This window comes from Hemiscyllium ocellatum, chromosome 49 (genome assembly GCF_020745735.1).
Source record: "Hemiscyllium ocellatum isolate sHemOce1 chromosome 49, sHemOce1.pat.X.cur, whole genome shotgun sequence".
In the NCBI taxonomy this organism is placed as follows: Eukaryota; Metazoa; Chordata; class Chondrichthyes; order Orectolobiformes; family Hemiscylliidae; genus Hemiscyllium; species Hemiscyllium ocellatum.
This window is the reverse complement of record NC_083449.1, coordinates 6,379,443-6,405,809: the sequence shown is the minus strand read 5'-3', so window position 1 is coordinate 6,405,809 and position 26,367 is coordinate 6,379,443. Positions and strand designations below refer to the sequence as shown.

The window sequence follows — 26,367 nt, the reverse complement described above, 5'->3', positions numbered from 1 at the left end:
TCATCACAGGGATCTGTAGAGGGGCGACCAAAGAAGGTGTCAACTTGGACCCCACCAGAGGGCCGCTTTCCCTGAGCTTGACGTGTATGCTCAAACCATCAGGAAATATAGCAATGCCAGATACATCAGCTGTACCCACAAAGTAGAGCAAAACATCACCGCTACACAACACAATGCCATCCAGGTTCACAAAACCAATCACAACATTGTCATCAAACCAGCAGATAAAGGAGGAGCCATTGTCATTCAGAATAGAACAGATTACTGCAAGAAAGTGTACTGACAACTGAACAACCAGGAACACCACAGGCAACTACCAGCTGATCTGACCAAAGAACACACCCGTGAATTAAACACACTGATCAGAACTTTGGATCCAGTCCTTCAGTGTTCCCTACAAGCCCTCATCCCACGTACTTCTCGTGTAGGTGACTTCTACTGCCTTCCAAAGGTAGACAAAGCCAACACAATAGGATATCCCATTGTGTCAGACAATGGAACCCTACGTGAGAATCTCTTTGGTTGTGTGAAGGCATCTTGAAACCTATTGTACAGGGGATCTCCAGCTTCTGTCACAACTCTACGGATTTCTTACAGAAACACAGCACCCATGGACCAGTTGAACAATGCACGTTTCCGCACTCTACACCAGCATTCCCCGCAGTGATGGCATCGTGGCAACAGCCTTAGTATTCAGCACCAACAACTGCCAATCTCCAAACACCATCCTACAACTCATTCGCTTTATGCTCGATCACAACGTCTTCACCTTTGACAACCAATTCTTCATCCAGACACATGGAACAGCTATTGGGACCAAATTTGCACCCCAATATGACAACATTTTTATGCACAGGTTCGAACAAGACTTCTTCTCTATGTATAATCTCCAACCAAAATTGTACACCAGGTACATTGATAACATTTTCTTCCTCTGGAGCCATGGTGCGGAGTCACTGTGACATCAACAAGTTTCATCCCACCATCAAACTCTCCATGGATTACTCTCGACTATCTGTCTCATTCTTAGACAAATGCATCTCCATCAAGGATGGACACCTAAGCACCAAATGCTACCGCAAACCCACAGACAACCTCGCAATGCTACACTTCTCCAGCTTCCACCCAAAACATATTAAAACAGCCAACCCCTATGGACAAGCCCTACATGTACACCGGTTCTCCTCAGATGAGGAGGAACGTGACAGACACCTGGAAGTACTCAGGGATGCCCTCCCAACTCATCGACCGCCAGTTCCGATATGCCACAGCAAGGAACCGTAATGATCTCCTCAGGAGACAGACACGTGCCGCAACCGACATGGTATCCTTCATTGTTTAGTATTTCCTAGGAGCTGAAAAACCACGCCATGTTCTTCGTGACCTGCAACACATTATCAATGAGGATGAGCACCTCACCAAGACCTTCCCCACACCTCCACTACTTGCCTTTAAACAACTGCCAAACCTCAAACAGATCATTGTTCATAGCAAGCTGCCAGGCTCTCAGGACAACTCCATACAACCCTATCATGGTAAGCGCTGCAAGATGTGTCAGAGTGTGGACATAGATACCACCATTACACGTAGGGACACCTACCACCTTGTACATGACAGATACTCTTGTGACTCAGCCAACGTTGTCTATCTTATATGTTGCAGGCAAGGATGCCCAGAGGCATGGTACATTGGGGAAACTGAGCAAAGGCAATAACAACGGATGAATGGACACTGCACAACAATCAACAGACAGGAGTGTTCCCTTCCAGTTGGAGAACACTTCAGTGGCCCAGGACATTCGACCTCGTACCTTCAGGTGATCATCCTCCAAGGTGGACTTCGGGACAGGCAGCAGTGAAAAGTGGTCGAGCAGAGGCTGATAGCTCAGATCAGTACCCATAGGGAGGGCCTCAACCGGGACCTTGGGTTGATGTCACATTACAGGTGATCACCATTGTACTATACACACACAGAGATACTCCAAAACACACACACACACTCACAGGCACTCCTAATACACACGGACACACATATGCACAGACGTGCACACAGACACCCACACACACCCGTACAGACACATACACTCCCACACTCACACATGCACCCCCTCACAGACTTAAGACACTCTGCACTCACTACACACACACACTTTCTCACACTCACAACCACCAACCCAGACTGACACACACACACACAGACAAAGACCCACATGCGCACACATATTTTGTGGGGTGAATTTGTAGGGTTACATTGTACTTTGCTCAAAAACTGCATGCATTCATGTAGAATTCTGAGCTCAAAAACTGCATGAATTCATGTAAAACTCCATTATCTCACTTTTTAGATTAGAATCAATCTAAACATCCTGGCATAGACAGAGAACACAGGAGGCTAACACCTTCTATGCTACTTTCTCCCCACCCCCGCCCACCTCTAGCTTATATCTCCATGCTTCAGGCTCACTGCCTTTATTCCTGATGAAGGGCTTTTGCCCGAAACATCGATTTTGCTGCGCTTTGGATGCTGCCTGAAATGCTGTGCTCTTCCAGCACCACTGATCCAGAACCTTCAACATATTGTCGAGTATCACCGTTGTTAACAGCTAACCTGAGAATGCAACTTTTTAAAAATAGGTTTTGTGATTTACACAAGAAAAAAGTGAAACTGTCATGATATTGTAACAGATGAAAGGCATAACAATCAATTATTCAATGTATAATTTCAGTTCCATCACACTGTAAATTTTTGCTATAAATTCTGTTAGGATTGAGCCCTCCACTACCACCTGATGAAGGAGCGATGCTCCGAAAGCCAGTGTGCCTCCAATACCTGTTGTGTGATTTTAAACTTTTCTCCCCGAAGTTCCTGAGTCGAGAAGCGCATGCGTGACACCCCCCCCCCCCCCCCCCCCCCCCGCGTTGCCATCGAAGACCATTTACTCAGTGAGTGCAAGAGGTCTTTTGTTTTAAACAAACCGCAATGGAGAGATCAGCGCCCAGGGAAGCGAGGGAACAGCAGGTTCTTTCCAGCAGCACATCGGGATGGGAGCCTGGGACACAGAGGGGGCTCCGAGACCGGGACTGATTCGGGGTGAGTTCAGGGAGAACCGGGGGCTGTTTGTAAGGGGCCGAGCGGAGCAGGAACTGGTCCCGGAACTTGGAGTGAGCGGGCTGGGGGGAAGAGAGAGGCCTTTCTCGGGCTGTGTGTGGGCCTGCTGAGGGAGGCAGAGCGGGAAGAAGCTGCTGTGGGACATTCTTGTGGTTTACAATCCTCTGAACCCCGTTTTAATTTCATTTTGTTTCCCGCTCTTTCTTGAGGTTGTGTGGACCAACTGTAGGAATGGGATACTCTAGTAAAAGGACATACACTGGGGTCTTGGTAAAAACATTAGAAACAGTGCCGTTTTTCTTATTTCCAACAGGTAGTTGGTGAGTTGGATGTTGAACTGTGTAAGCGTGCTGGTAGTTGAGTACTCCCATTCATGGTGCTGCGCAGTTGTTGCTCAGTTCCAGGATCTCACTCAACTGATATCAACTTAAAAATCACACAACACCAGGTTCTCATCCAACAGGTTTTTTGGAAGCACTTGATGTGTAACATTGTGCACTCCAGTCCAACACCAACATCTCCAAATCAACTGGTATCGAATCACATGAAAAACAAACAATCCCCAGACAGAGAGCAGCTCAGGGCAACAATAGAATCAGATCCGTGGTTCTGGTTAACTTGTTGGCTTTAAAGAAAAAAAACACATACCCTAATGAAGATGCAATGAATGTGACAATGATCAGTTCAACATTGCCAGACTAGCCTCTTGTTGATTTACAGGTGGTGTCCCTGTGTCTTCCTCCAGAAAAACACCTGAGGGACTAAGACACTAATACTCCCTCAGTTCAAAGGAAAGAGTGACCAGCTGTCTCTAACAAACGGAAGGTATGTAGCCCATTGACGTTTACACACCAGTGTTGGAGATAGATAAACTGAATCCTCATCCAAAATAGACATTCAGGAATAACATTAAAATCTGCAATTACTAAGAGCATTTTCATAGTTACAATGAAGATAGACAAATAGGCCACATTGTTGCATTATTTCAACAACCATCCGTGAAGGAGGGGTTAAGTACAGAGATGGAGGGAAACTGTGCTCACCGACAGGGCAAGAGTTACCGAAGAGTCATCGAGTCATAGAGACGTATAGCATGGAAACAGACCCTTCGGTCCAACTTGTCCGTGCCAACCAGACATTCTAACCTAATCTAGTCCCATTTGCCGGCACTTAGCCCATCTCTCTCTAAACCCTTCCTGTTTATATTGTTAAAGTACAGATTTGAGACAGCCCAGGGAATCCCTTGTGGACTCAGATCTATAAGCCTCTCTTGGTTTGTCCTGAAGATCATACACTTTAGTAGTCTGGAATAAAAACCTCTCACAAACAGTTTAGTTTAATTTTAGCCTTCCCCTTTATTTACCAATAGCATCAGTATTACAACATAACATTGACACCTATAAATCAGGCTAGTTGAGGTTCTAAAACCTTAGAAAAGTAGGATACAAGCTCTTCCTTAAAGAGCCCTCGCAGACTACTCCACTCCTCTGTAAGGGACTTACCTCACAACAGGCACTGACTCGGCTGGATCTGTTTTTCCCACCTGATGGATGGCTAAGGGCCTACAGGAGTGAATAGTTATGCGCTTAACTGATCATTCCTGTAGGCCCTTAGCCATCCTTCAGGTGGGAAGAACAGATCCAGCTGAATCAGTGCCTGTTGGTGAGGTAAGTCCCTGTCATAAAGAGGTATCACTCTAAACTAAGTGGGAGAGATCATAAGATAACCTTGCACAGCTCGCATATCAGATATCAGTGTTTTATAAAATGGCATCTTAGCGAAGTAGGCAAACTTTGACCATAAAATGGCTTCCTGACAGATTGAAGAGATTCTGACACAATGTTCGGTTTCAAATAATTTTTAAGCTAGGAGCAGACTCCTGTTTTTTATCTTAAACACAAAATCATTCTGTAACTGAGGCTGAAAGGTTAAGTTTTAAATGATTCATGAGTCTCAAATTAAACATGCGTTCTTTTCAGGGTTGTGTTTCAAATTCAAAAATGACAGAAGATCTGATGAGTTAAAATTGACAGGGGGTGAGTCGTGGTGTGTAGGAACACCGATTAAGTTAAAGATTAGATTAGATTATTTACAGCATGGAAGCAGGCCCTTCGGCCTAACAAATGCTTCATCAATATTACATTTTAGAGGCTGTATTTCATAATCAGTGATGGCTACTCAAAATCATCATAAAGTCTCAAAATCCATATAAGTTCCAAACATCTATCTATCTATCTCTCTATCTATCACTCTCTCTCACTAAGAATCCATTATAAGTGATAGGACCTGACTGTTAATTACAAGGCTTTTGACATGCTTCTGGGATGATACAAAGTTTCCGAGATCACAATCAAACACTGTCAGTAAATTAATAAGTTAACGACTGTGAATGTTATCACTCTGTGTCTTTTTTTTACATAGATTAATTGATGTTAAGGCAAATGCTCTTAATTGTTTTAGAGCATCCTGTTATCACTTGGTGAGAACAGATTTTTTTTATCTTCTGCAGGTCCTAGGTTCCCCCTTTTGTGGCCTGATGCCTCCCTGCCTGCCCTGTTTATTTTCTTGTGATCTATAATTCAACATTACATTTCGTCTCAGTATTTAAGGGCAAGTTTTAAGGGCTTTCTCATTATACTCAATCAGATGCCATTTAAACATTATAATTGTACCAGGCTCCACCACTTCTCCATGTGCCTTATGATTTTATAAACTTCTATCAGGTCACTCTCCAGGCAAAACAGTTCCAGCCTGTTCAGCCTCTGACTACAGCTCAAATTCTCTAACTGGGATGAAGCATATTTACATGGAGTTTGTGTGACTGAAAAGGACAGAATTAATCCTTTACTGAATAGTTGTCACATACCGAGATGACAATTAAATAATGTGAATTTCAAACAGACAATCTATACAGGTAGCTCGTGCTGTACTCGCAACACATCCTTTCTATAACCCACAGGCAATACAACTTGATAAATGTCTGCCCATTTCTCATCTGCCTGAATGTGATGTTCTCCATTTCCTCATTAAGACATCATTTTTAAGATAATAACAATCAGGGATACATTTGGATTCATTTTGTCTTTGCCTTTTGATACAATTGCTTTAAATTTTCATCTTTTTGCTGTAACTCAGTTAATTTACCTGAGCTAAAGATGTCTGCTTTGTCATCTCATTTCCTCGTTTGTCTCAACTATCTGATCAAACAGGGTCTCTGCTGATTTTCCTTTAACCTTCTTATCTGTACTCTTTGATCTTTCCTGTTTCAACTGGTGACTTTGTGACCTCGTTACCACACAGTCAGGAAACATCCCAGGATGCGTGTCCTGCAATAGGTCAAAGTTAAAAATCACACAACACCAGGTTATAGTCCGACAGGTTTAATTGGAAGATGTGATGTAACTGAAATTATACATTGATAAATTGATTGTCTGTTAAGCCTTGCATCTGTTAGAATACCGTGATAGTTTCACTTCACTTCACTACAGTGATAGAACACCCCAGTCCAACACCGGCATCTCCAAATCATGACTGCAATAGTTCAGTTGCCTGAATTTCCATTGGCTTTTCAGTCACAATCAGCACTCCCACTAGTGAATCAGCAACATCATTAGCAAGGACAAATTGTATTTCCGGAGCTGAAAGTTTGTCCAGTAACTATGACTTCTCCCCTCTTCACTAGACACTCTAACCTCCCTTTTTACAATTGAGCATTTCTTATTTCAATGTGAATTCCAGTTACTCATACCTTTTCTGGCAATAGTCCTTTAGAGGTACATATATCTTCATATTTTAGCATCACAGATTGAGAGGATCCTTATATCTCTGAATATTGCTACCTCTTTACCTGCTGCTCCTGGCCTGTGTGAGTAAACTTTTTACCTTCACAGTGTATGGTTTAAGAAGATCTGGCACTTCCTCCATAAACAATCTTCAACCAGCTTGTGCATTCTGGTGCAGCTTTCTAGTCTCCACAGTGCTCTCTGTTACCACTTCAACAAAATTCACTGACTTATCCTGTTTTCCTACATCTGGCTTCAATGCCTTTCCTAACCCACTAATACTGAGTCCATAGCCTACTTTATTGAAAACACCAGAGCTTTTTCTCTTCTCTTTCCCCTTCAAGGGTTTCCTTTTTACCCTGTGGTAAATTATCCTTATGATCTTCACAGAGATCTACTTTTTACTTTCCATGTGAGAATTTCTCTTATCCACAATTATTATCCCTCATGGATTGAAATTGATTTTGGCAGCCCAATTTTGATTTATTGATCAACTCAATCATCAGCTATTTCTGATGCCAGTCTTAATATTTTAACTCTCTGCTCTTACATGTGAGTACTCATTACATCAGGAAGTGAATTTTTGAACTCCTGTCTAAGTGTCAATTACCAAAGTTCAAACTCCCTCTTTCTACCTTTCGTTTCTTTCCTTTTCTCTCTCTTCTCCCTCGCCTGCTTTTAATCATAATTCAAACTGTTTCGTTTCTGTTGCCCTTTCCTTGACTTTTGCCTCTAACTCGAGTTGTTTCATTATCAATTGAATGTTAACCATCTCTAAAGCTTCTGATGGCATTTCCAGCAAATTTAAATGGTGAGTTATGACTGTAATTATCCCTCTTTTCCTCATGGAATGAGGCAGGTTGAGCTCCAGCTTGTCTGCTAATTCCAGCAGCTGGGCATTAATCACTTTTTGCAAAAATCTGAAGCCACTTCTTCCACCCCCAGAAAACACTTTATGACTCAAAGAGCCATTGCTATCCCAAACACTGTTTCCTGATGAAGGGCTGATGCCCAAAACATTGATTCTCCTACTCCCGAGATGCTGCCTGATCTGCTTGGTTTTCCAGTAACACACACTCGTCACTGATCTGCAGTCCTCCCTTTCCCCAAGCGATGTTTAAACCAATTGAATTCAACACCCTGAACAAAAGACGCTAAGACTTACCACTTGCTGCCTTCGAATCCAACAAATCAAATCCCAAATCAGAACTACAGAATAAGTTCTGCAAACAGCCCCCAATCTGTTATGGAAAAGGCCAGACCCCCTCCAAACATTTCAAGAAAGTAACCCAGACCCTAACTTTGCTCATTGTTTTAAGCAGGTGTAACAAAGATATTCCAGGATGGTGCAGCTGGTCAAACCAGTAGTTTTAAACAAAACAGTTTGATTTACACATTTACCGAATGATACACAAACAAAAGAGAGCAGAATATTAAATAACTTAAAAATCCAAAAACCCAACAGACTATACCAATTTAATGATGGTATTCCCAGCATTTATAACAATCCCCATAAATACCACTTGGCACAAAAGGTAAAGTCAAACACAGGGTCTTACAGGAGAGATGTCAAAGAGAGAGTACCATCATGGACCTGCTTCTTCGGGTTCAGCAACCTTTTCAACTGCCTGACTGCTTTCAGTCAACAGCCAGACAGCCAAAAGCCAAATCAAACCAGAGAAACGCTGAGCTGGGAAAACTGGGCCACTCCCCTTTCATTGTACAAGTGTTCTTAATAATGTGAAAGCCTTTTGACTGAGACATTACCAAAATCAAAATGGCCCTAAAACCCATCGACTCCGACTTTTCGGAACCTGTGTCTTTTACAAGCTTGTTAAAGGAGCAGCAGCATCACAGCAAACTGCTCCAAGAAGTAATACCCCGAGGGATACAGGATAATGTGTTGAATTGGATCCAAAGTTGGCTCCATCATAGGAAAGAAAGGATAATGGTCAATCGTGGCCCTTGTGAATGGATAGCTGTTACAAGTGGTGCCCTGCATGGCTCAGTGTTGGGCCCTTTGCTGTTTGTTTAATCCATTAATGACTTGGAGTTGCATATGTTGGGCAAATTTGTGAAATTTGCAGATGACACAAAATTTGGCCATGTAGTGGATAGTGTGGAGGATAGCTGTACGCTCCAAAACTATACAGATGGTTTGGTGGAATGGGTAGGAACGTGGCAGATGGAGCTCAGCTCTGATAAGTGTCAGGGAATGTATTTTGGGAAGTCAGACGGTAAATGGGAATCAACAATAAATGGGAATATACTGAGGGGGACAGTTAAATGAGAGATCTTAGTGTATAAATGCTCAGGTCCCTAAAAATAGAAGGGGCTGTAAAGAAGGCACATGGAATGCTCTCCTTCATTGGCACAGGGTTGAGTACAAAAATAAGGAAATAACAATGAAACTATGTGAGGCACAGGTGGCTACAACAGGAATATTGTGTGAAGTCGGGTCACCACATTACAGGAAGGACGTCATTGCTGTGGAGAGAGTGCAGAGGAGATTTACTGGAATGTTGCCAGTAAAAAGTGAGGTCTGCAGATTCTGGAGATCAGAGCTGAAAATGTATTGCTGGTTAAAGCACAGCAGGTCAGGCAGCATCCAAGGAACAGGAAATTCGACGTTTCGGGCAAAAGCCCTTCATCAGGAATGTTGCCAGGGCTGGTGAATTGTAACTATCTGGAGAGTTTGGGGTTGTATTCCTTGGAACAGTGGTGAAATGTCGATTCTCCTGCTCCTTGGATGCTGCCTGACCTGCTGCGCTTTTCCAGCAAAACATTTTCAGAGGGAGACATTAGACAGGAGGAACCTGTTTCCTTCAGCAGAGAGTTCAAAAACCAGGGATCACGGATTCGAGTTAAGTGGCTGTAGGATTAGAATTTATGAGCAAAAATGATTTTTTATGCAGAGAGTGGTGGGTATCTGGAATCCGCTGCCTGATTTGGTGGTGCAGGCAGAGACCTTACATATTTTTAAACAAAAATTCCCTGGAACTGAACCTCAAGTGTTGTAAACCGCAAGGTTACAGGCGGTGCCAGGATGGTGGGATGAGAAAGGGCATGTAGGCATGGACAAGATGGGCTGAATGCCCCACCCCTCCACCCCAAAGCTGTATTATTTTTATGATTCTCCAGTTATCAATGAGACCACACCGGTCAATGCTGTATGAATATGTAAATATATTTACCATATACAGAAAGTTACAGTTTGATAACTACACTCACCAATTCACCAAATAGGAACCGACAGATATAGATCAATAACTAAACTCTCATATCCACATACCCACTTGTATCAGGTGGCCCCCATTCATGGAGCTGTATGGGTGTTGTTTAGCTTCTGAATCTCACTGAACTGGTATTAGAATTTTAAGAAATAATGGACAAGGAGCAGCTCAGCAGGAGTGGAATCAGACCTGTGGTTCTGTTTAAATTGCTGGCTTTAAACAAAAAAATCCAAGTGGTGATTAACTGAATGTTACATTGATGTTGCTTTACAGGAGGTATCTCTTCTGTCTTCCTCCAGGCAAGTACTCAAAGGACCAAGACAATGTAATATTCCCTCGGTACAGAGCCAAGTGTGACCAGCTGCTTCGAACAAACAGCAGGTATGTTACTGCTGTAGGATGTTTTTCGCTCCGTACAATAGACAATCGGTGCAGGAGTAGGCCATTCTGCCCTTTGAGCCAGCACCACCATTCATTATGATTATGGCTGATCATCCTCAATCAGTATCCTGTTCCTGCTTTATCCTTATAACCCTTGATTCCACTATCCTAAAGAGCTCTATCCAACTCTTTCTTGAAAGTATCCAGAGACTTGGCCTCTACAGACCTCTGGGGCAGAGCAATCCATACACCCACCACTCTATGGGTGAAGAAGTTTATCCTCAACTCTGTTCTAAGTGGCCTACCCCTTATTTTTAAACTGTGTCCTCATCAGCGGAAACATGCTTCCTGCCTCCAGAGTGTCCAATTCTTTAATAATCTTGTATGTCTCAATCAGATCCCCTCTCAGCCTTCTAAGTTCAAGTGTATACAAGCCCAGTCGCTCCAATCTTTCAGTGTAAGATAGTCCCGCCATTCCGGACATTGATCTTGTGAACCTATGCTGTACTCCCTCAATAGCCAGAATGTCTTTCCTCAAATTTGGAGACCAAAACTGCGCTCAATATTCTAAATGCAGTCTCACCAGGGCCCTGCACAGCTACAGAAGGACCTCTTTGCTTCTATACTCAATCTCTCTTGTTATGAAGGCCAGCATGCTATTAGCTTTCTTCACTGTCTGCTGTACCTGCATGCTTGCTTTCATTGACTGATGTACAAGAACGTCTAGATCTCGTTGTACTACCCCTTTGCCTAACTTGACTCCATTTAGGTAGTAATCTGCCTTCCTGTTCTTGCCACCAAAGTGGATAACCACACATTTATCCACATTAAACTGCATCTGCCATGCATTGGTCCACTCACCTAACCTGTCCACGTCACCCTGTATTCTCCTAACATCCTCTTCACATTTCACCCTGCCACCCAGCTTTGTGTCATCAACAAATTTGCTAATATTACTTTTAATACCTTCATCTATATCATTAATGTACATTGTAAAAAGCTGTGGTCCCAGCACTGATCCCTGCGGCACACCACTGGTGTGCCATTCCGAAAGGGAGCCATTTATCACTATTCTTGGTTTCCTGTCAGCCAACCAATTTTCAATCCATGTCAGTATTTTGTCCCTAATACCATGTGCCCTAATTTTGCTCACTAACCTCCTGTGTGGGACTTCATCAAAGGCTTTCTGAAAGTCCAGGTTTACTACATCCACTGGATCTCCCTTGTCCATCTTCAGAGTTACATCCTCAAAAAACTCCAGAAGATTAGTCAAGCAAAATCAAAGTTTGTGAGAAGATTTGTAGCTCGGGTGCTTGTGGTTCTGGTTCTGGTTGCCGAGCTGGAAATGTGTGTTGCAGACGTTTCATCCCGTCTAGCTGACATCCTCAGTGCTTGGGAGCCTCCTGTGAAGTGCTTCTGTGTTGTTTCCTCCGGCATTTATAGTGGTCAAGCAAGATTTCCCCTTCATAAATCCACGCTGACTCTGACCTATCCTGTTACTGCTATCCAGATGTCGTAATTTCGTCCTTTATAATTGATTCCAACATTTTTCCCACCACTGAGATCAGACTAACTGGTCTATAATTCTCTGTTTTCTCTCTCCCTCCTTTCTTAAAGAGTGGGACAACATTAGCCACCCTCCAATCCACAGGAACTGATCCTGAATCTATAGAACATTGGAAAATGATCACCAATGCCTCCACGATTTCTAGAGCCACCTCCTTCAGTACCCTGGGATGCAGACCATCAGGTCCCGGGGACTTATCAGCCTTCTGACCTAATGAAGTGCTTTTGCCCGAAACGTCGATTTCGCTGCTCGTTGGATGCTGCCTGAACTGCTGTGCTCTTCCAGCACCACTGATCCAGAATCTGGTTTCCAGCATCTGCAGACTCTCCAACACCATTTCCAGCCTAATATAAATTCCCTTCAGTTCGGGTCCTTCAGCCACTATTCCATCTGGAAGATTGCTCGTGTCTTCCCCAGTGAAGACAGATTGAAAGTACCAATTCAACTTTTCTGCCATTTCTTTGTTCCCTGTAATAAATTCACCCGTTTCTGTGTTCATGGGCCCAATTTTAGTCCTAACCATTGTTTTTTTTTCTTTTCACATCCCTAAAAAAGCCTTTACTATCCTCCTTTATATTTTTGGCCAGTTTACCTTCATACCTTATTTTTTCTTTGTGTATTATCTTTTTAGTTATCCTGTTATTCTTTAAAAGCTTCTCAGTCCTCCGATTTCCCACTCATCTTTGCTGTGTTATACTTTTTTCCCTTTTGTCTTTATATGGTCCTTAACTTCCCTCGTCAGCCATGGCCAGCCCTGCCTCCACTTAGGATCTTTCTTCTTTTTTGGAATGAACTGATCCTACATCTTCTGCATTGTACCCAGAAATACCTGCCATTATTATTCCACTGTCATCCATGCTAGGGTATTGCACCATTAAACTTTGGCCAGCTCCTCCCTCATAGCTCTATAGTTCCCCTTATTCAACTGAAATATTGTCACTTCCGATTCTACCCTCTCCCTTTCAAATTGCAGAGTAAAGCTTATTGTATCGTGGTCACTACCTCCTAATAGCTCCTTTAATTCGAGGTCCCTGATTAAATCTGGCTCTTTGCACAACACCAGATCCAGAATTGCTTTCTCCCTGCTAGGCTCCAGCACAAGTTGTTCTAAGAATCCATTACGGAGGCACTCCACAAACCCCCTTTCTTGGGGTCCAGTACCATCCTGATTCTCCCAGTCTACCTGCATGTTGTAATCCCCTATAACATCTGGAGTAATATCTTTGAGAGAAGCTAATTTTAGCTCCTTTTTCACCTTACACACTACATCCAGGCTACTGTTTGGGGGCCTGTAGATAACTCCCAAGAGGGTCTTTCTACCTTTAGAATTTCTCAGCTCTATCCATACTGACTCGACATCCCCCAATTCTGGGTCCCACCGTGGAATGGACTGAATATCATTCCTTACCAACATGGCTACCCCACCCCCTCTGCCAGTCAGTCTCTCCTTACGATAGCATGTATAGTGTTGAATATTCATTTCCCAGGCCATGTCCACTTGAAGTCACGTCTCAGTTATCCCCACAACATTGTAACTGCCAATTTCCAAATAAGCCTCAAGCTCATCCACCTTCTTTCTAATGCTTTGTGCATTCATATATAATATTTTTAATTTGTTACTCCCCTCACCCTTCCTATCAATCCCTATTTCACTTGACCTTACGGCATGATCCGTTTTTGAGTTTTTTGCTCCATTGATTCCATTTTCTTACTTGACTTCTCTTGTTCTAGCTTTCCCTTTAGCCTCCTTCTTAAACTTCCAGTTTTTCCCCTCCACCCTGCTATTTAGTGGCAAACCTACCTGCCAGAATGCTGGTCCCCCACCTATTAAGGTGCAACCCGTCCCTCTTGTATAATTTATCCTTACTGCTGAACATACCCCACTGATCCAAGATCCTTGCTTCCTGCACCAGTTCCCCAGCCACACATTCAAGTCCATTATCTCCCTGTTCCTGTCCTCTCCAACCTGAGGAACTGGAAGCAAACTGGATATAACCACCGTGGATGTCCTGCTTTTCAGTCTTCTTCCGAGTTCTCCAAAGTCCCGCTGTAGAATGTCTCTCCTGTTCTTTCCACAGTCACAGAGTGGATTGAGTCAGGCTCATATTGAGCTCCATTTCCAGAGAAATATGTTCAAACCAAAAGTCAAACATCACCAAGGAAATGGAAGTTTATATTTTTTATCTATATTCTCAATGTATGCCACCCAGTTTCAATCAATTTGAATGAATCCTCATCCAAAATATACATTGCATTAAATCTAAACATAGAACAGTACGATACAGGAATGGGTCCTTCAGCTCATGATGTTGTGCCGAACATGGCGCCAAATGAAATTTAATCCCTTCAGCCTGCCCGTGGTCCCTATCCCTCCATTTCTTGCATGTTAATTTGCTCTTTTAAAAGTCCATTCAATACCTTTATCGTAACTGAGTCCATCACCACCCCTGGCAGTGCGTGCCACTCCTACCAATCACCACATTAAAAAAAACACCTTGGGTCTCCTTTGAACTTACCCCTTATATGTATGCCTCTTAGTTTTAGACATTTCAACTCTTGGAAAAAGATTCTGACCATCAGCTTTAACCATGCATATTATAATTTTATAGACTTCTGCATGTTGGTTTGTTCACTGAGCTGGAAGGTTTGTTTTCAGACATTTTGTCACCATACTAGTGTTAGGTAGAAGTAGCACTAAGGCTAATGTGAGATAGAAGTAACACTAAGGCTCCTCAGTTTGGTGAAGGGACGCCAGTGGGCCCCAGAGGGGGAAACAGACGCGAGGTCTGTGGAAAATAACTGAACCAGTGGAAAAGTACTGAAAGAGCAGTAAAACTCGAAAAAACGGAACAAAGGGGCCATCTGGCACGTAGCAAGTTGAGCTAACTGATAGCCGAATAAGGCATGCTAGAGCACTGATAAGAGACTGGGACCAATGACAGACCATAGAACCGAACATTACCAAATAAGGGAACGGTGCAGAAACAATGGGGGTATAAAGATAGACAACTTAGAACAATAGATTAGAACGCACCTTCTCCAGCAAGCCTAATAACTTGCTGTAACTCGATTCTCTCTCGAATAAAAGCGGTCTGTTTCTTAGAATCTGACTCGGTGTCTCATTCCTCCGAAACGAACATGGGGACGGTAGAACCGTCCTAACAGATGGTGACCCCGGCCGTGCGGAGGTAATGGAGACACGCTTGTTGGCAGGGATTGAGAGCCGCCGGGCGGCCGGCCATTCTGAATTGGGCCCGGGGATGCCCTTTGCATAAAGGTCTCCAGTAGACATTGACCACTCTAAATTAGTAGTTTGTTCCGACGTCTCGAATATTCTTGCCAACCGAAATTACAGACGTGAGTAGACGACAGAGAATCGCTTTGTTTTAAGTACGAGTCCTTTAGGTGTGTTGGTGCATCTCGGGAAAGCCGGAGGTATTGGAGACGGTGAGTTTTTTTTTATTTGTTGATTTTTATCGTCAGAAGAGTGAATCCTCTAGGTGTGCGTTGAAACAACCCTGCAATTCCAAAAGTCCTGGAGACGGTGAGTGTTATATGTTTGGTCTCTTATCGTTAGAGAAGCGAATCCTCTAGGTGTGCGTTGAAACAGCCCTGCAATTTGAAAGTCCTAGAGTGGATGAATTCTCCAGGTGTGCGTTGAAACATCCCTGCAAGTTCAAATTCCTGGAGATGGTGAGGCATATGTTTTTTTTGGTCTCCTATCGTTAGACAAGTGAACCGTCTAGGTGTGCGTTGAAACATCACTGCAATCCCAAAGTCCTGGAATCGGTGAGTAGTATATTTTTTTCTCTTTCTCTCCTGACGATAAGTTGGTGATTTCTCCAGGTGTGCGTGGAAACAACTTTGCAATTTCAAAGTCCTGGAGGTAGGAGGTAGGGTGATTGTGTCTTACGGACCTCTGTTTAGGTGTGGCTTTAGTATATCCCTGCCGCACGGCTCCCGGAACGGGAGTTTGGTCGTAGGCTAGTATAGGACGCGGGTACTGGGGTTACGGGAGTATAGGCCCACGTGCTGACGGACTTGGGGACTTGGAAGCTTCCACTGCGCCGACAAAATAACGGACATAACGGCACGAGAGGACAGCGTATTACCTAACGGGACGGTTAGAACGGGTGGTTGACGGGATTTGTTACGACGGCCCGAGACCTTTGAGACTGACACAGATGTCGATTGAGAGGTTTAATTACGGGCCCCCTAAACTGGTGGCTATGCGAACGCGGCACCCGGGAGTTCCGTGGTGGCGCCTCAGTCTATCTACGAATTCGGCGCTGACAAAGGAGCTACTCCTTGATTGCGTGACATTAGAGAAGTCAAATGTCCTACAGATCTTGGAACGCGCTCCATCACAAGGAACAGAGATTTTGGAGAAGCTGGCGGCGACGCTCAGCGACCCTTCGGTAATGGTTAGGACCCTGGAGTCCTTGTGTGATCACCCCCGGAGTGTAGCTCGGCAGCGGGTTGAGCTGGGAGAACCACCAAGGGAGGGGGGTGGTATCCGTGCCCCATGGAAATCTCACTTTCTCGTTACTTTCCATCCGCTCTGGGAGAGGGAGAAATGGGGGGAGGAAAGCATTGGGCCGGTGGGCGGAACGGAAGGGGGCCCCTCTTTGTCCTCCGTGAGCCTCGTGGGCATGGCTCACCCAGCACAGGAATGTGCCGCCTTGACGGCGCTGGCTGCGGCCCTCTCATTTCCGCCTGAGGCGGACGTAGGTATGGTCACGCCAGCGCCTGTTGCGCCGGTCCTCCGGGCTGAGGATTCTAACACGGGGGAAGTGATAAGGTCCATTCAGGACCTCATCGAGCAGAATAACACGGCTAAGGAAGGGAAGAAGAAAACGTGTCAGCGCTAAGAAAGGCGATTGCGGACTGGAGGGTAAAGGGGTGGTTCCCAGAGGATAGCAGAGGTTTCCTGACGGAGTCCGAACTAGAGATATTACGGACTCAAGTCAATGACGAGGCTGCCGCTAGTACGAGAGCAGCGCAGAAAAGGCTTTTTAGGAAGGACGAGGCGTTAAGGAAAAATGCTAATACCGCCGTGTACTTCAAGGAATTCCTCATCAGATTCGGACACAGGATTCTGAAGTCGGGAGTGGGGAAGGGGAATCACTTGGGCTGGGAGTTGATCCATACCCAGCCTTATTACCCAGCACCATCCACATGTATGGCACCAAACCTGGGGGCAGACGGGGGAAAACCTGGTGTGGTGGCACCGGGGAAGCCAGTAGCACCGCCGCCGTACTCAACGTCGCCCACGGCTCCCCTGGGGCTCAAGGGGAGTGCGACAGTGCAGGCGCCAGTCGTTGGGGTAATAGGGGGAAGGGTGGAAATAGAGGATCCCGGTAGGGAGTTGGTGGCAGACCAGCTCAACACCCAAAGAGACCAAATTGACAAGTTGCAGGTGGCAGTGAATGATTTGTGGAGGAGGCGTATGGATGATGATGTGGCAGCGTTGCGAGGGAAACTAGCAGAGAGGGGAGGTAAACTAGATGAGGAGTTGCAGGCGAGGGATGATGCCTCATGCAGTGAGACTATTCGGGCTCCCCTGCCAGATAAGATAGGAGGGCGACATACAAGGTTGTCTCTCCTTAAGCACCAGATGGACAGTGTTGAGACACCGCATAGACGTGCTGAATCCCCGAGCACGACATGCGACAGTGATGATGAAGGATGTACTGGTGGTCACAGGCAGGGACATAAGGGCAAACTACACTTGTTCAGCCAATAAGGGGGCGTATGACGTTAAGATCAAGAAAGAGTCTGGATGGGAATGGGACTATGGGTACGCCCAGCCAGCCATGCCCCTGCTCACCATGAGCTGAGGGGGCACTAAATACATTCCGTGGGCTAGGACGGATCTGGAGGCGCTAGTGAAAAAACTTCCCCCGATAGATAATGGTGCCTCTGCGTGGATAAAGGTGTTTGAATTGGAGACTTGTCACGAGAAATTGGCACTAGCCGACTTTCGGACTATCATGGTACGCATACGGGTGCGGGAGCTCTAACGAGGGCACAGAAAGCCGCCAAATGCGGAAGCCTGTGTGAGACCACGCCGTTTGACCCTTACAGGAATAGAATCTATGAATCACTAAGAGAAACCTATCCTACAAGGTTTTCCCTAGACGCACTGTCTAGTTTAGACCTCAAGGATAGTGAGGACACTCATGAGTACATAAAACGAGCCTGGGACTTGTGGGAAGAGGGGATGGGAGAAAGGCCTGACAGCTCCCCACTGGCCACTGCTCACTTTCGGAGGGGGGTGCTAAATGGGTTGCCCCAGCCCTTGAGGGGGAAGGTGCAAGATCATGTCGCGGACTTTGACTCCCTACCGTCCGACCAGTGGACAAAACAACTAGTACACCACATCAGGCGCTATAGGGCGTCTGAGAAGATGAAGACGGAGGCTTCGTCCTCTAAGACATCGGCGGAGGCGATAGAGCAGTTAGGTAAGGTAGTCGAACAGGTTACCGCACAGACTACGGTGCAGGTGGAACAGTTCAGTAAGATTCTGGAACAGGTAGCGGCGAAATCCGCAGCGCATGATTTGGTAAAGCCGGAGGTGATGCCGCAAATGTATGCAACGGCCCCAGGTAGAAGAGGGACTCGGAACACTGCCCCGCGATACCCTCGACCATACTACGGGCAAGGTCCCCAGGCATGCTGGGTTTGTGGGGAAGTTGGGCATTTCGCCAGGGACTGCCCAGATGCCGGGTGGGAAGAACAGGGGTCCAGAAATGGATATGGAAAAGCTGGCCGTGTGAGACCTTGGGAAGGGAGAGAAGACAGGACAGGCCCGCAGGGTAGGGATTTTGTCGGTAGAAGGGGACAGCAGAACCCAGGGGGACGAAAAGGAGGGTGGAGGTCGGTGGCAGATCCAGTGCAGGGATTCGTAGATGGGATGTGCCCGGGGACGGAGGAAGACTGGGGGGAGGATTCCCCAAACCAGTATTGACGGGGCCCTGAGGAGCCCTGCAGTCTCCAGGGAGCTGAGATTATACCATCTCATATGCCCCCCATGATCCGAGTGCGACTCTGTGGTGAGGAGTGCTTGTTCATGGACACAGGGGCATTTGCGTCAACTATTTCTAGGCTCCCCAAGAATCTTGCCTTGTCTGAGAAAAGTTTGGAGACTGTGGGCTTCTCATGGAAAGTTGAGAGACAAGTTTACACGAGGCCCGTGACAATTACGATAGGGGATCAGACTATAACTATTCCGTTACTTTATGCTCCACATTGTCCAGTAAATCTATTGGCCAGAGATGCCCTCACCCGCCTGGGTGCCCGCATACATTGCTCTGAGGAGGGACTCTGTCTGCTTTGGCCGGGGGACGCCTCCCCCGAGGGGGGCCAGTTTGTTTTTAACCCAACCCAGACAGAGTCAGGAACACAGGAGGTGGAGGTTTATTGGATTAGACTGCTGTACCCCCTTCCGGACCAGGGCATACAGGCTGAATTCGAGGACTGGCTACCCAAAATCCCCGACTCACAGACTTACCGCCCCCCATGGGACCCCTGGCATGTGACCCTTAATTACGCCCCAGTACAGGACCGGTACATGGCCCACGTGAATGACACTAACACCACAATAGAAATCGTGGGGCTGGTGGCGGGTCTGGAAGGCATTGCGGGAGTTGTCCGTTTGTCTAGTGAACAGGAGGAGTGGTTCTGTTTGGGTGAGGAGATAGCCCCGCACATTACGCTGGCCATTGCCCCTGGGTGCGAGGCTCGAAACCTGGGTCCCATGGTAAGGGAGGCCATGCGGTGTGAGTATGTTCCGGTTGGAGAGGAGGACGGAACGGAGGTCTCCTCAGACGGACGCTTTCAGAGGAAAACCTTCAGGGTAACGGAGATGGCGAGGTATGAGAAATCAGAACTAGAGAGAACAGTCTTGCTAGATACTGCTGACCATGGTGATGCAGCTAATCTGATGGGGGGGGTCGATCGCAAGCTTTGGACAACACACCCCTTCGACACGGGTAAACTGAACGGGGTGGTGGAACTATCGCTGAAACCCGGTAATAGCGGAAGTATCTGGGTGCCGCAATACCCACTGTCAGAAGAACAAATTGAAGGTATTAGACCGACGGTGGAAGGATTACTACAGGTGGGGGTATTGAGGAAGATCCATGGGGGAGGGTGGAATATGCCCATACTCCCAACCCCCAAGGGGATGGGGAAGGGGTGGCGCATGGTCCACGACCTACGGCGCATTAATGAGGCAACGGAAACCCTTAACTTAAAGGTACCGGACCCATATGTAGCTCTACAGGCATTGAGCCCTGATCTACAGTTTTACTCTGTCAGAGACTTGACGAACGCCTTTTTCTGTCTGCCACTCCATCCGGACTGTCAACCATGGTTTGCTTTCACGTACGAAGGACAAAGGTACACTTACAACCGTATGCACAGGGGTACAAGGACTCGCCTGGACTGTTTAGCGCTGCACTCCTCCCAATTCTGGAGACTGTTAGGCTACCCCAGGCCACTGTCATTGTGCAGTATGTGGACGACCTGCTCGTGGGAAGCGTAACTGATAAACATAATTTGGAGACAGTGCGAGACCTCCTGGGGGTGTTGTTGCAGGCGGGGTTTAAGGTTAAAAAGGAAAAATGCCAAATAGCAAGGAGATCGGTTACCTTTATGGGGAGGATCATCGGGAAAGGTGGAACGACGCTGTCCCATGCCCATCGGGAAGCCATCCTGTCCTACAGGACCCCAATCACTGTACAGGACATGATGGCATTCCCCGTACCTACATCCCCGATTTCGTTGGGCTTACTGGGCCCCTTAGAGAGATGATAACGGAAGTGGGGGCCAAGAAACTAAAGAGTCCTCTTAGATGGTCCATGGACCGGGAGAAGGTGTTTAGAGAGGTCACACAGGCACTGGGTGAGGTGGCAAGTTTAGCGCACCCAGATTACAACAAGGAGTTTCATCTAGACATCGCCGAGAAGGACGGCGTGAGTAATGCTGTCCTGTACCAAAAAGACAGAGGAGGGAGGAAAGTCCTTTGTTACTATAGTTGCAAACTGGATCCTATCGAGAGGGGGCTCCCGGGGTGCGCGTGCTTTGCTGCAGCGGTAGCTATGGCAGTCAGGAATACCGCACATCTGGTCTTGTGTCACCCTCTGTCCATTCACACAGACCACAGCATCAGTGCCTTCATTGCCTCGAACTCGCTTAGTTTCTCTACCAGTCGCCAAGTAAAGATTGAGACCTCCCTCCTGGCCCCGCACATATCGTTCCATCCATTTAAAGGGGAGGGCAGGAATATGGCAGCGGGGGTAAACGGTGGCCTCCTCCCTCCTCACGATTGCGTAGCACAAGTGGCGGAGGAAAAGAGACTGCGGAGGGGACTCCACACTGAGCCGATTCCTGAACCTGAATGGTCATTGTTCACTGACGGGAGTAGTAACCGCGGGGTAGACGGAACCGTTCAGGCTTCTTACGCAGTGGTCCGGGCAGAAGGAGGTGGCTATGTGACAATGGAGGCAGAGGAATTATGCCAGCCGGCCTCGGCCCAACTAGCAGAGATTGCAGGGTTAACCAGAGCACTAGAACTAAGTGCCGGGATGACAGTAAACATTTACACCGATTCTGGATATGCTTGGAGTGCGGTGCATGTTGAGGGAACGTCCTGGGTGCGTAGGGGTTTCCAGACCACGGCAGGGAAGCCAGTAAAACACGAGGGCTAGCCTACGACGGCTCCTCAGAGCCGTGCACATGCCGAAGGAGGTAGCAGTCATCAAGGTCCAGGGACACTCAGGGCCAGACACTGAGGAGGGAAGGGGCAACTCGGCAGCGGACGAGGCAGCGAAGAGGGTCATCCAGGCGATGAACCTCAGGTCTGGTAGGGACACACAGGGGGAGACAGAGGAGGTGTCAGCGGGAGGCTGGGAGGACGAACACACCTCGCTGCCCGGCGATGGGCGCGACGTAGGTAGCCCAGTTAGCCGGGACGATGCCATCATGCACCTTATAGAACTGCAGAGTCGGGCAAGTGAGGTGGAGAAAAGAGAATGGGAGACGGGTGGGGCAGTAGCACAGACAATTAATGTAGGGGAGAAACAGCATCAACTTTGGAGATCAGCTGGGGGGGAGGTGGTAGCGCCCCGCTCCCTCTTGCCAGCGCTGTTCGCTGAACTGCATGGGCCTACATATGTTGGGGTTCAGACGATTCTGAAAGCTGTCCGTGATCATTGGTGGGCCCCCAAGCTGCGGGGACGACTGGAAAACATGAGGGCAGAGTGTAAGATCTGTAATGAACATAATGCGAGGAGGACCCTTCCTCACCCCATCCTCGTTTTCCCAACTCCTTTCGGTCCATGGCAGGAAATCTGCACGGATTTCACGGACATGGGAACTAAGTGGCGCACGACTGAACATTATAGGTTCCTATTGGTTATTGTAGATCGATTTTCAAGGTGGGTAGAAGCCACGCCAACGAAAAAGGAGGATGGGGAGGTCGTGGCCAACTGGTTACGTAACGAATTGATCCCCAGGCATGGGGTTCCCCGAGTCATTTGTACAGATAATGGAACTCACTTTAAAAATGAACACCTGGCCCGGGTGGAGGCGGCCCTAGGTATAAACCACAGGTTCGGTAGCGTGTATCACCCCGAGAGCCAGGGATTTGTGGAAAGGGCAAACAGAACTCTGAAAGATAAAATAGCAAAAGTCCTGGCTGGGACCCATATGACCTGGGTACAAGCACTGCCCCTGGCCCTAATGTCCATGCGCCAGGAGAAGTGCGGGGACACTTTCCTTTCCCCTCACGAGATATTGACCGGTAGACCCATGCCAGGACCCCGCTTATCACCCCGGTGGGAGAACATATGGGACTTCATGAATCAGGACATGGCCCAGTACATGCAGGTCTTACACGAGATGGTTAAGCTAGTCAGGCAACAGGTGCTCGATGCTCGGGAAGGGGTGGCCGGATCAACGGTGCCGCTATCGGTAGGAGAGGAAGTTTACCTGCGGCACCCAGGCAGGACTTTTTGGAGTGAGCAGAGGTGGCAAGGGCCATTCCGAGTCACCGAAGTGGCCAACAATACCCTTAGGGTGGACAGGGAGGGGGACAATAACTGGCACCATTTTTCGCACTGTTCCAGATCTCCAAATGGACTATCACTGGCGGAGGGCACTCCCGGAGAGGAGACGGAGAGTGGTGCTGATGATCTCTGAACCAAGGTGGACTGGCCAGCTCCTCATAGGGTTGGGTCTGTGCTTTGCGGTACGACCCTCCGTGCAGGTAACAAAGGATCCATGTGGGGCAAAGGTAATATTGGATGCGGACCCCGGAATAAAGCAAACCTTTCAGTTCGACCTCTGTGATGTGATAGACTGTGGTGGGGGTGCTGAAGGGGCATGGACTGGCTACGACGTGTATATGTGCCCCTGCTCATGTCACCCGGCCCTCTCTGATACATGTGCGGGATATCCACAAAACCTGGGCCATGTTGGGGAAGGCCACCCGTGTTATACTTGGGATGACGTTTGGTGGGGGCAAACACATACCAGCACCCCGAAGCGAACGGAGTATCGGGATTTTCAACGGAAACTGTCCTTGAGGAGGGGACAGATCTCGGCAGCACAAAGGAGAAAGAACCCCTTGCTCCTCCGGACCGAGGCCGGACTCTCTAATCCCCTATATATGACCGGGTGGTCTAGTAAAACCTGCAGGTATTGGGATGGTCAGAGTCGGCATGGTAACCCGCTCAGGACCATGTACTGGGACCCAGAAAGGACCAAGGTACTGTATCTAGCTATAGGGGTTGCCGTCTCCGGGAAGGACTCAGTGGGGTACATAAGAATCAATCTGGGAAACACCAATGCGGCTCGACCACGGGCCAAGCCAGATGTTGTCCAAACTTTTGAAACAGATAAGCTAGTCGACCCCCGGAGCCGGCTTGCTCTTGCCACAGGGTACACGGAGGCGAACGCCTGGATTGACCGGATCATCCAGTTTTCGCAGCAGGCAGAGCAAGAAAACTGTTGGGTGTGCGCGAAAGGGAGACCGGGACTGATTATGAGTAGGACCCCGTTCGAGGAAGGACACATGGATTGTGCTGTTGAGTTAATGTCCAAGACCAACCCCACAGTGAAATGCAGATCCTGGGAACAGTATTTTCCAATGGCCCCGCCGACCGTTACCCCACCCGACTTTGTTGTCCTCCCATTGCTAAACTACACTTGCTTCACCAACCCCCGGTCACTTGCCCGGGGATACAGGGTCGGTTCGGTGGATGTATCTAGTTGTAACAGGAGCTGGGAGCTCACCAAAGACGGGGCTGCCAAGTTAACCGTGAGTCGAGCGGACCTGTGGTGGTATTGTGGGGGTAAGACCCTGTACAATTGGCTTCCTCTGAATTGGGAAGGGAGTTGCGTCCTCGTGACCCTGAATGCTCCGCTTTTCTTGTCACCAAGAGCCCCCGGGGATTACACTCTCCGGAAACCGCCCCGGGGACTCGATGCCTACGTTCGGTATAGGCGAGCCGTTAGTGGTCCCAATACCTGGATTAATCTAGCTACAGGTATAGTGGATTTAAAAAATCCGCATGGGGTCTGGATCGACGCCATCGGTCAGGCTAGGAACATTCCCGATGAATATAAACTGGCCGATGAGATAGCCTCCAGTTTTGAGAGCTTCCCCCTGTTCGCAGCTATCTTCCCTATCACGACTAATAAAAATGTGAACAGAATCAATCTCATCCACCACAATGTTCAGAGGCTGGCCAACTTAACTGTGGATGCAGTGGACGCGATCCACGAACAGCTCGCTCAGACCTCGCTGATGGCCTTACAGAATAGGCAGGCCTTGGATATGCTCTTAGCAGAGAAAGGAGGGGTCTGCGCTATGTTTGGCGAAATGTGTTGTACTTCAATAGCAAACAGTACGGGCCCGGATGGGAAACTCACTAGAACGCTAAGGAAACTGCGTGTTCTGGCCGCTGAACTGAAGCTGCAGTCAGGGGTCAGTAATCCTGTTATAGATTGGTTGAGTAAAACATTCGGGAAGTGGGGAAGTATGTTAGGACAGTTAGCCCTGGGCCTGAGCATTTCTGTTGCTATTTTTATTATTTGTGGCTGCTGTTGTATCCCCTGTCTCAGGACCCTTATGACCCGGACTATCGACCGAGCCCTTACAGACAAGGACGACCACCTCTCTTCGCCCCCGTCTTACCAAGCTGTGCAGCAGGAATGCGCGGGCGCTCCCTGTGCGACAGTGAGCATGGCCGGATTTGAGATGGAGGGGGACCTCCCACCCCCTTGTTACGACTTTTGAGTGCTTATGTCTATTATGTATTATTTCACTGCTTCTCGTGCCTTAACGATTGTATGCAAACTGGAGAGGCGCATAGAGTAGGGATTTTGCGGCGCGGAATGCTTTGTGTAGTTGTATGCTGCTTAGGGACTCCTTTCCACTATAACTGTGTCTCCATAGAGTCAGACAAGCCGGGTCACGTCAAGTGGTCGGTCTTGCAAATGAGTGATGGAGAGGCACTCACCGACCCACCAGGCCCTGACTGCTGCGTGCGATTTGCTGTATTTGTGGCCTCTCTGAGGCCAAGAGGGGGAATGTTAGGTAGAAGTAGCACTAAGGCTAATGTGAGATAGAAGTAACACTAAGGCTAATGTGAGATAGAAGTAACACGAAGGCTCCTCAGTTTGGTGAAGGGACGCCAGTGGGCCCCAGAGGGGGAAACAGACACGAGGTCTGTGAAAAATAACTGAACCAGTGGAAAAGTACTGAAAGAGCAGTAAAACTCGAAAAAATGGAACAAAGGGGCCATCTGGCACGTAGCAAGTTGAGCTAACTGATAGCCGAATAAGGCATGCTAGAGCACTGATAAGAGACTGGGACCAATGACAGACCATAGAACCGAACATTACCAAATAAGGGAACGGTGCAGAAACAATGGGGGTATAAAGATAGACAACTTAGAACAATAGATTAGAACGCGCCTTCTCCAGCAAGCCTAATAACTTGCTGTAACTCGATTCTCTCTCGAATAAAAGTGGTCTGTTTCTTAGAATCTGACTCGGTGTCTCATTCTTCCGAAACGAACACTGGGACGGTAGAACCGTCCTAACACTAGGTAACATCATCAGTGACCTTTAGGATAAAGCACTGGTGGTATGTGTGTGTTTAGGGTTCCTTGGGTTGGTGATGTCATTTTCTGTGGTGATGTCATTTAGTGTTTGTTTTCTCTGGGGTGGTAAATGGAATTCAAGTCAATGTGTTTGTTTTTAGATTTCCGTTTGGAATACCATA

The 26,367-nt window shown here is 47.3% G+C and overlaps 1 protein-coding gene across 6 annotated transcripts in view; it reads left to right on the top strand.

Annotated features, from left to right (window-relative positions):
- The window catches only part of LOC132837092 (uncharacterized), a 475,572-nt gene extending 449,444 nt beyond the window's left edge, over positions 1 to 26,128 (top strand). For 3 of the 6 annotated variants that reach the window (XM_060856776.1, XM_060856777.1, XM_060856772.1), the window contains exons 5-7: positions 3,829 to 3,933; positions 10,397 to 10,504; positions 23,204 to 26,128. In XM_060856776.1, coding sequence (XP_060712759.1) covers positions 23,212 to 25,377 — 2,166 coding nt within the window. In that variant the 5' untranslated portion in view covers positions 3,829 to 3,933; positions 10,397 to 10,504; positions 23,204 to 23,211 and the 3' untranslated portion in view covers positions 25,378 to 26,128. Of the gene's footprint in view, positions 1 to 2,924; positions 3,091 to 3,828; positions 3,934 to 10,396; positions 10,505 to 23,203 lie in introns of those variants that run through there. The other 3 variants (XM_060856774.1, XM_060856778.1, XM_060856773.1) reach the window with 3 other exon arrangements.
- The last annotated feature ends 239 nt before the right edge of the window (positions 26,129 to 26,367 follow it).